The 9,955-nt window shown below is 40.1% G+C and overlaps 1 protein-coding gene across 2 annotated transcripts in view; it reads right to left on the reverse strand.

Moving 5' to 3' along the window:
• golgb1 (golgin B1) overlaps nucleotides 1–9,072 on the reverse strand; it is a 22,487-nt gene extending 13,415 nt beyond the window's left edge. Inside the window, exons 1-10 of one of the 2 annotated variants that reach the window (XM_037695839.1) lie at nucleotides 8,978–9,072; nucleotides 7,884–7,962; nucleotides 7,266–7,457; nucleotides 7,062–7,175; nucleotides 6,813–6,977; nucleotides 6,607–6,729; nucleotides 4,255–4,368; nucleotides 1,560–2,256; nucleotides 1,397–1,473; nucleotides 228–285 (exon numbers count right to left, since the gene is read on the reverse strand). In XM_037695839.1, the coding sequence (XP_037551767.1) occupies nucleotides 228–285; nucleotides 1,397–1,473; nucleotides 1,560–2,256; nucleotides 4,255–4,368; nucleotides 6,607–6,729; nucleotides 6,813–6,977; nucleotides 7,062–7,175; nucleotides 7,266–7,457; nucleotides 7,884–7,952 (1,609 nt within the window). In that variant the 5' untranslated portion in view covers nucleotides 7,953–7,962; nucleotides 8,978–9,072. Of the gene's footprint in view, nucleotides 1–227; nucleotides 286–1,396; nucleotides 1,474–1,559; nucleotides 2,257–4,254; nucleotides 4,369–6,606; nucleotides 6,730–6,812; nucleotides 6,981–7,061; nucleotides 7,176–7,265; nucleotides 7,458–7,883; nucleotides 7,963–8,977 lie in introns of both variants that reach the window. The other variant, XM_037695838.1, reaches the window with a different exon arrangement.
• Between the last annotated feature and the right edge of the window lie 883 nt (nucleotides 9,073–9,955).

Below are 9,955 nucleotides of genomic sequence, written 5' to 3' on the forward strand. Positions count from 1 at the left end.
ATATATATATATATATATATATATATATATATATATATATATATATAATTTTTTAATATTTTTTTAAAATGCAATTAGTGTATTTGAATTTTCGAACAAAATAATTAGTTTTGTTAAAATCACTGCTAATGTTATTTTTCTTATTATAGCTGTTCATTTTTTTTCCTCTAACATGGTTGAGTTTGTCAACAGATAATGAGTAGATTTGTTTATTAGTCTAATTATACCTTTTTCAGCCTCAGATTGTTCCTGGGACGGTTCAGGGACGTCTTGTCTGTCCAACATCTAACAGAAAAAAATATACAAAAGACAAGAAGGCATGAAAAATAGCAATTAGTAATGAGTACTTTTTTTTTGAGTATTTAACCATTTACATGCATGTTAAGTACTTCACATAGACAAATCTAAAATTAAAACCTACATTAAATCAGGCAGGTAAAATGACAAAAGCAACATTGGAATGAAACCTGAAGAAAGGACATTTTTTAAGAGCAACATAATGAAAAGTGATGTAAAAAGGTGTTTAAAAAGCTCCATCTCATTGCTCTGTTTGTTTAAATCCATCAGCTGCGTGTCTGCAGGGTGAGGTGAAGGTCAGCTCAGAACAAAAGGGATTAGTGGGACTACTTTCTACCCAGTTGAAGCACCGTCTCCTGCATGACAGCAGACAGGTGGTGTCCTGTTTGACCTGTATTAGACAGGTCCAGATCATCTGTCCAGACTGAAAGATGTGACCCTAAACCAGATGTGTAGGACAAAGCCCGGCTGTCCTCCCTCAAAATAAAGGGTCACTCAAATAAAATGGGACAAAACTGACTTTGTGAAGTACTTTAGCTTCATATACTTCCACTGTGTCCAGGTTTGGTTTAACATAACAGAGATTGTACAACAAAATCAAATCACTTAAAAGTGTAAATAAAAAGAAAAGCAGCTCAGACTAGAACAGGTTAAAAACAGCAGTTTGTCACAATAGCCAATGTAAAAAAAAACTGCTCATTTGTTGCTTATTCTTTTAGGCTGTGCACATTTTTTGCTTGTTTTTTTGCACGTTGTCCAAAAACATGCATGTTAGGCCGCCCTCAGGCCTCCCTTGCAAAACAGTCTGTGACCTCAATGGGATTTGCCTCGTTAAATAAAGGTTAATAAATAATTCAAACAAAGTAAACTGCAAACAAACCAGACAGAAATAGTGACACAGGGCTGGTTCTCAATCTGAAGACCTGCCATTTGGATGTCTTTTCATTTAGTTTTTAACTTGTTGGCAGAAGAGAGAGCAGCTGTGGGCCTGACCCAGTTTACAAAGTGTTTACTTGGAGGGTTCCAAACACAACAAAAAAAAAAAATCCTCACACAATGCGTGTGGATAAAGTTACTATTATAAGTTTTGAATACTGACCGTTAAAGTCTGCTGCTCCAGCTGTTGGATCTTGGCTGTGGCCTCCTCTTGTTCTTGTGTTTTTCCGTCTAGTTGTTCTAAAAATCAGATATATTGATCAGTACTTCCATAAACGGCTTCAAGTTTGACAGCAGCTAAGAGAAAGGCAGATGAAGGCTCATACCCTGAAGGGTTTCCAGGGTGTGGGTGAGCTGGGTGCACTGTTCACTTCTTTGTCTGCATTCATCTTTCAGCCTCGTCAGGTGAGTCTCAACAAACTGCACAGCTTCCAGGAGCACGGACAGGTCAGCAGGGTCAGGGATTTCCTCTGGCAGGTTTTCCACATTAAGGGAACACAGACGTCTCCAAACTTCACCTAGAATCTCACTCTTATTCTGCATGCTCTCTCTCTCCTCCCTGAGAGTTACCAGCTCATTCTCTAGTTTCTCAACCTCGGACTTCTCTCTTTCTAACGTGTCCTGCTGGGCCCGGACAGCTGCAGACTCAGCTTCTCTCACCGAGGCAAGCTCGCTTTCGAGCTGAGCCATTTCTGCCTTGAATCTCTCTGAAGCATCTTTATGTGCTTGGACTGCAGCTAGCTCAGCCTCTTTCATCAGAGCCAGTTCTGCCTCCAACCTGGCAACTTCAACCTTCTCCATCTCCTGGTTAACACGCTCCGCTTCTCTTAGGGAGGCCAGCTCGCTTTGCTGCCTTGCCTCCTCCGTTCTGTCGTTTTCCAGGACTTCTAGGTTGGCTCTGAGAAGTGCGAGTTCTGCGTCTGCCCTGCCGGTCTGCTCAGCCCACTGCCGCCTTTCCTCCTCCCTCAGCTTGACGGCCTCAGTCAGGTCCTGCTCCATCTGCCGGAACTGAGCAGTCAATATCTGAGCAAGAAGAAAACGAGACAAGAGAAATATGGGCATTAATTCCAGTCATACCGTATTTTTTGGACTACAAGGCACACTTAAAATCCTTTAATTTTCTCAAATCAACAGTGAGCCTTATAATACGGTGCATCTTATGTATGAAACAAAATGGCTAATAAGGCGCAATATCAATGAACGGGTCTGTTTCACATTCATTTTACAAGGTTACAACACTTAATTCACAACCACTTAATCTGATTTACAAGCACAAAATATATATAACTGGAACGTGTGTCCATAAAGCAGTCCTTCTCAAATAGTGGGGTAGGCGATGCCGGGGGGTGCGTGACCCCAGGGAACATGCTTTTTTTGGATGGAGTACCGTATTTTCAGCCGTATGCGAAGCACTGCCTTATGAGTCGCATCAGTCCAAAAAAAAGTCTAAAAAAGTAGAAAAATCCATAAATATGTCGCATCTATTATGCATCACCGCTGACAACCCGGAAATGTGGGCTGGTGTTGTGACAAAAATTGATGGGCTGCCAAATGGCGGCCACGGGAGCGTCAACAGGAGGACTTTAACAAGAATTTAACAAAATTAACACTTAAAAACAATTATTTGTTTGCTAGAAATTATAGTAAATGTGTGTATCAATCCAACGTTTGCTTAATAAATGCACTTTAAGGGTCAAATCAGCTGTGCTTCAAAAATAGTTTTGTTGCCTCGGTGCTCCGTGAACGCGCAGAGGAAGAGAAAAGGAAGAAGGAACGTGGCTTGTTTGTCTGAAAATTAACAAGAAAAGCACCTAAACAATTATTTGTTTGTTCGAAATAACAGCAAAGGTGTGTCTCAGTCTAACTTTTACTTAATAAATGCACTTTTAGTGGACAAATTAGCTGCATTTCGCTGGGGCGGTGCAGCTGGTTTGACGGTCGGTCCAAGCAGTGAGCAGAATGAAGGTGGGGAGGTTATGGCAGTCCGATTGAGTCATTAATAGCTGTTGAAGATTCTCAGTCATCCAGGACATGGTAAATTCAAATAAGTTCAAGAAAAAAAAAACAAGAAAGTACAAAGTATAATAAATAAAGTCCAGCTGTTTTTGTCTTGAACGTTTTTGAATTAGTTATTATAGCCACATTTACCTATTACATGATACAACAGCATGCCATACAACTATTACTACTCTGCTGTTATCAAGTGGCTGAAAATGGTACTGCTCAATTTTTTCCCCCCAGTCAGAATGAATGAAAACGGTCATATCTCAGCCAAATAAATAGTTTATAAATATGGGGAAAAAATCCATAAATATGTCGCTTCGGCCTGTAAGTCGCAGGGTATGTAAATTATGAAAAAAAAAAAAAACACAACTTATACGCCGAAAAATACAGCAGTTCCCCCCCACCATTCTCATTGTGACAGGGTGCGTTTGGTAACCATTTGCTTGGATCCAGCAGCTCTCAGGCTGACTAATAATAAAGTTATGAACAAAATATGACTGCTTTGCAGTTTTGGGAGCCATGCTTGAACCGTGTCGCCCCCCTCTGCGGCTGAGACGATAAATAAATAACTCTGACACCTCCGCTGCCGTTTTTATTACGCTTGTCACTCACAGCACGCATGCAACAAAGAGTATAAACTCAAAGCGAGAGGGACATCTGCCCCATTTTTCCGCTTTTGCGTTGACAAACTGTTTTAGTTTTATTAATTGTCAAAGCACAATTTTGATGTTTTTTGTTGTTGTAAATACAGAAGTAATGTTTAATAAATGTTAGGACTCCATTCTTTGCTAACAAAATATATTTTATGTCATTCAACAACTCGGGATCTTCTCTTGTGAGCATGTTCTCCAGTGTTTTCTGAAATTCTGCCCAACTAGGCATGACATACGATCTAGACAAAAGGTGTGTTCTTTTCAGTGGAGGTGCATGTAAATATCATCCGATATGTAGAATAACGTCAAACAAGTTATTACAAGTAGCTGCAGAGCAGGCATGTAGAAAAACAGGATCTGTTACCTGTTTTTGTTGATCAGCGCTGCTCACTTCCTGCTGCAACATTTCCAGCTCCTGGGAGCGAGAGCTTAAGGCCTCTTGAAGTTCTTCACGCTGCTGCTGCACTTCCTGCAGAGCCTGCACAATATCAAATGTCCAAGATAGTTTAGTTTAAGTTAAAGCTACATTAATTAAACACCAAAAGAAGAACTTTTCTAAATTGTTCTTTTTATAAACCTAGATTGGTCCAATTTTTTTTATATAAATAAAACACTTGTAATTTATTAACTACAGTGACTATCTTTATATCTGTTTTAGTTCAAATTGAGATGTAGATAAATGTTGGTCATTTAACAGGATTTGTGATGCACTACACTGGTTCCACATTAAATCAGCTGCAACTTGTTTCGCTTTATCTGACAAAGAAAACATACAGTGCTCAAGGAAAGACCGACTGATTAGTACCATGGAGCTTTAAGGCCACGCTAAGGGGAAAAAAAAATTTAAAGCCATAAAATTACAAGAATAAAGTCTTAATTTTATGAGAATAAAGTTATACAAGACTTTTTTTTTTTTGCAGCCGTCTTTTTTTTTTCCACGAGTCGGATCCACGACGCGACCTGTCAATCAATCCAGTAGGCGTGTCAGCAAATGACCAATTCGAAGCTAAACGCTCCTTACCTGCAGAGCTGCGCTGCAGCCTATCAGCACATACCACCTTACTGTAAACAGGTTCAAAGTCCTGATACTGATAATAATCTGATGCTGATGTGCTGACAGATTAACTATCTCCTGATTAGTAAAACCAATACCTAAGTAAAACTTAACAAGACGCTCAACATTCTTCATTTTACCACAGTTAAAATGTGATAAACCTGCTTTATCTTGTTGGAGTTCAGATAATATTACGACTCAGTTAGCTTCAGATTGGTCATTTGCCGACACGCCTACTAGATTGATTGACAGGTTGGATTGTGGATTCGACTCGAAAAAAAAAAAAAGAGCACTGAAAAAAAAATCTCGTATGACTATTCTCGTAATTTTATGCCTTTTAATTATTTTCTTTTTTTCTTAGCGTGGTCCTAAAGCTCCGTCATAGATAAGGTCTCAAAGCACTGGCACAGAAGGAAAACGGTGGATTACAATGTATTATACTTTTTAGGGTCTATGGCGTATTGAGTCAAACCTGATGCTCCTTAGAGCAGGCAGTAGAGGTTTACACTAAAAAACGAGGCTGAATCAGAAGATTTTGACCATAATGTTCCAGTGACTCCTCTGATTTGGCCACACTGGTATTCCACTTTAAATCACACACTAAGAACAGCCTTAGTTTGGTTGGAATAAAAGAACAAAAGTGACATAATACGGACATTGTCTTTCTGACATTACAGCACATTTCAGTTTGAAAAGTGGCACATGATCCAGAGGAAAATATTGTACTTTGACCCATTTGATAGCATCTCATTAAGCTGCAACTCGTTGGGGAACAGCATTCATTCCTCCATATTGTCCTGAAATGTTTAGAAGCAGTTCTTAATTTCCTCACTCCAGTCACAGAGGCTCATAGAGGTTTGAATTTTTAACATGTTCAGTCTGTGTGACTTATTTTCTCCTAAAGTAGCTGCAGCATCATCGTCTAAAACTCGACTCGTTTGCAAAAACTGGTCGCCCCATATGCAGTTGCATGGCTCGCTGATTGCTTGGTTGCAAATACTTAGGATTCAATTAGACTGAAAACAAAAATAAATGTGGTTTTTTATGGTAATTTTAAGCTGCCATCTAGTTACTTTGTCCAATCTCCATGTGTAAGTAAGTCAGATATCTCCAAAACTGGACCTTTCAAGTTTTGCCATCTTTAAAATAAACATTTATGTTAAAAAAATTAACTCAGTCACACTTTGAGCTTCAAAAAGTGTCCATTTTTCAGGTCAGCAACTTGATATGCATTTAAAAGCCTGTTAGCAGAAATGCAGTTTAAGAAACAATCATAATTTTTCTGAACCAGGTTTACAACTGGTATTTTTAGCTGCAGTAATTGGGACAAATTACAGCTGATTCGAGGGCACCTTCAGCTAATCCAGTCCTGCACCAGTCATGATTTTTTTCCACTGTGTTTCTCTAAACAGCATGAAGAAAGATGAACAAGACTCTTAAATGATTGCTGAAATGTTGATGTCAATAATGCATCTCTCTTCCGTTGCAGAAATTGCACCAGAATATATTCGGAACATTTAATGAGGGGACCGCTTGAAAAATCTTAAAGTCTGGAGTAAAACATTTCTATTGCTACGTGCAGCACCTTTAAAAATGTGGAAATAGTTTTACTATAAATGAGGAAATGAATATGAAATAAACATTAAGGATAAATACTAGTACCTGCTGCAGCTCGCTGTCATTCCGAGTCTGTGTTGTGATCCTCAGCAGCTCCTCTTCATGTTTCTGAATCTGTTCCTGGAAACGAACATCCTTCTCACACACTACAATCTGCAGCTTCTGCAGCTGCAAACAAAAAGATCGAATCAGTTACGAACAGCACCTGATACGAGTCACATAAAAACAATAGTTGAGGACTTTTGAATCACCTGTTCAGCATGGGCAGCCCCCTTCTCTTGAAGCTGCTGCTCTGTAGCCTGAAGTTGCTCCTTAAGCTTCTTGTTGTTGGCCTCCTCTTCACTCAGCTTGTTCTTCAGCTCCTGCAGCTCCTCCTCGACTGCAGCACCAGCTCCTGTAAATGAGCTGTCTGGACTCTGCTGCAGACAAACAAAAGTTCAAGTAAGAGCTTGAAACATCAAATAATACATAAGAAAAAGTAATTTTAAAATCAAACTCACTGCTCCTCCTCCTTGTCCTTTCAGTTCAGTTATCTGTTTGTTGAGTGAGGCCATCTTGGCTTTAGCTTGGAGTTTGAGCTTAGTGAAGCGAGCCTCGGCTTCTTCTTTCTCAGTCTGTGGACGCGAAGCAAAACACACTCCAGCTATGCACACACGCTTACAGGGAACATACTGGTTGGACACAAACATGAAGGGTTTGTTTACCTTGAGCTGTGCATCTTTGTTGGTCAACTCCGTGTCCTTCTGCGCGAGCTGTGCGTCTCGGTCTCGGATGAGCTCCTTCAGCTGCACCACCAGTTGTTCCAGGTGAGCCAGTCTCTCCATGGCGTCCTCGGGGACCTCGGAGTCCACCGAAACGTGGCCCTCACCGGAAGGGAGCTGTGGCACCAGCGTGCCCTGTACAAAGCAAGGATTACACTTAGATCCAAAAGAATTTAGAGTAAAACAAGATTTAGAAAAATATACAGAGGTTGCATTCATAGAAAATATTTGATTTGACCGAATCCTCATTTGAAGGTGTTTAAAGTTTCATGTACTTAACAATAAACTAAAGTTTAATAATCATGTAACTCACTTCTACAATAATCAGACTTCTGCAACATAAATGGAAATCAGATGCAAAGATATTTTTGATTCTGCTGCTTTGGTTTTTGAGTTATGCAAAAGTGCTTTGTTGATTTTGTGAAATTTAAGAGCTATTTCTTAAAAAAAAAAAAAAAAAAAATTGTTTTACACAGGCTTCCAGTTTTAATTGAATTCTCCACATTCTTATTTAGAAACGGGACCGAGCTGATGTTAGGAGTCACCTAATCATAGTCTCACCTGTTGGTTTCCATCTGCGCCCTCCTCTCCAGAAAGCTCCTGGAGGACTGTGGCCAGACGGCTCAACATAAAGACGGGACTGTGAGGAGAAGGGGAGAGAAGTTTGCTTCAAAGCAAATGTTTACAACATTACCTTCCTTTCCTAATCTGTGTAGTTACCAACTTTCACCTGTAAGAATGAATTTAAATGTTACATAGAAGGAAATAGTTAAACATGTCCACAATTCAGACTGTTGCACCTACAACTCAAACTCGTATTATGAATAGCTCCCTTCCTGAGATAGATAACTTTACTAAATGGCATTTATGATGAATGTGAATGTTTCTGTTCAGCGCCCTGAGATGACTTCTGTTGTGACTTGGAACTATATAAATAAAGTGAATTGAACTGAAGCACATTCTGTGAAACTGTGACTATAAACATAACCCTGAGCATATTTGTTTTATTTTGCATGCAGGCAAAAGAGCTTTATTGTTTTAGCAGGAATTAACTTTAATCTCCAACTGTTTGTCCTGCTGTACAATGATTGTAGAGAACAAGAAAACCAAAGGGGATTTTTTTTTTTTTTTTTTTAGTCAACATAGAGGAGAAATATCTGAAAATGTCTACAAATGACAATGACATTAACGCTTGTTTAATTTCAACAAGTCAAAACTTTGTTTTGTTTTCTGCTGTGTAAAGTGTAGAAACAGTGGGTTCTCCGGAATTGACCGAACAGAGCCGACTCTTTCCGAATCTGCGGGACTCTCCACTGCGCCTGCGTCAATCCTTTTAGTGGGCAGAACAGATTATGGCTAGCTAACGCGAAACGTACGATAAACTTCCCGAGCTGCTGGATGTTCCTGTTTTTAAGGCGCAGCAAACTAAAGGTGGAGAGACGGTGGTGGGGACGCGATGCTCCGTGAAAACAGTCGTTGTTTACCGTGACTGCCGTTTCCAGGATACACCGTTAGCCGAGGCTACTTTAACTAGCTGGCGATGTTGAGGACAGCGTCTTTGAGCCTCGCTGCGTTTTTCCTTCCCTCCGACATGACAACAGTTTTCTGCACCGCGTTCAGCACCGTAACTGTGAAGGCAAGTGTTTTTGACTCACCTGTGTGAGCTTCCGTCAAGTAGATGCCTCTGCTTGTATTTTTCTTTGCATGTATTTCCTCGGATGGATTTCAGAGCCACATCACCAAACACTCCCGGAAACAAAAGCTTCCTGCGCTCTGATTGGACAGCCAGGATCAGCAAGGGGCCGTCTGCAAATTTAAAGGCGTCCACTCCGTTTTAGGGAGGGTCTGCGTAAATACATCCGCTTTAAAAAACGAAAAATGACCAACTGATTTGTAAAACACGCAATTTGGATGTTATAACTCTGGAAGATAATTTTAATAATGGGAAGACATGAGAAAAGAGTCAACCTGATCATCAACCATGGCAAGCAGCTGGGGAGGAGTCTGCTCCTTCTGGCCCATTACACCACTGTTTTTGTGGGGTTTGTGGGACGCTTTGCTCAGTGGATGGTGGGCGCAGTGAAGTGGACCAGCATGTTTGCACGCTGCACCACTTCAGCTTTTGACTTCATCTATCAACATCTGCACTGGAGGAAGAGGAGCATCAACGTCGGCGCCAAGATCTGCCCAAGCTCGGACATGAAGCCACAGTGACTTCATGAGTTTTAATGCCTTTTTAAACTCTCGCATTGGCAGAAGCTCAAGGAAAGCTAAATATGATGGTGACAACTGAAAAAAGGAAAATGAGGCCTTATTTAAGACATTTACATTTTAAGCTTGTAAAATGTAGTTATTTTGTGTATTTGTGTGCAAGAAAAACTGCAAAATGTTATGGAAGTTGACATGCTGTGGCCAAATCATTTGTCATACCTGCTGACTTTATGTGGAGGTCTGTCACAGGATATTGCAAACTAGAGTCCAATATTTTTCTAAATGACAATGATGCACTACGGGAGAGAAATTTTCTCCCCGATAAATAGACCTAATCATATTTACAGATTTTTGGTAAACGCTTAACTATGAGCATGTACTCTTTTTTGTGTTTGTGGTTACTCCAAGTCGAGTATGACTGT

Source organism: Nematolebias whitei, chromosome 22 (assembly GCF_014905685.2).
Source record: "Nematolebias whitei isolate Nwh7 chromosome 22, NemWhi1, whole genome shotgun sequence".
Classification (NCBI taxonomy): Eukaryota; Metazoa; Chordata; class Actinopteri; order Cyprinodontiformes; family Rivulidae; genus Nematolebias; species Nematolebias whitei.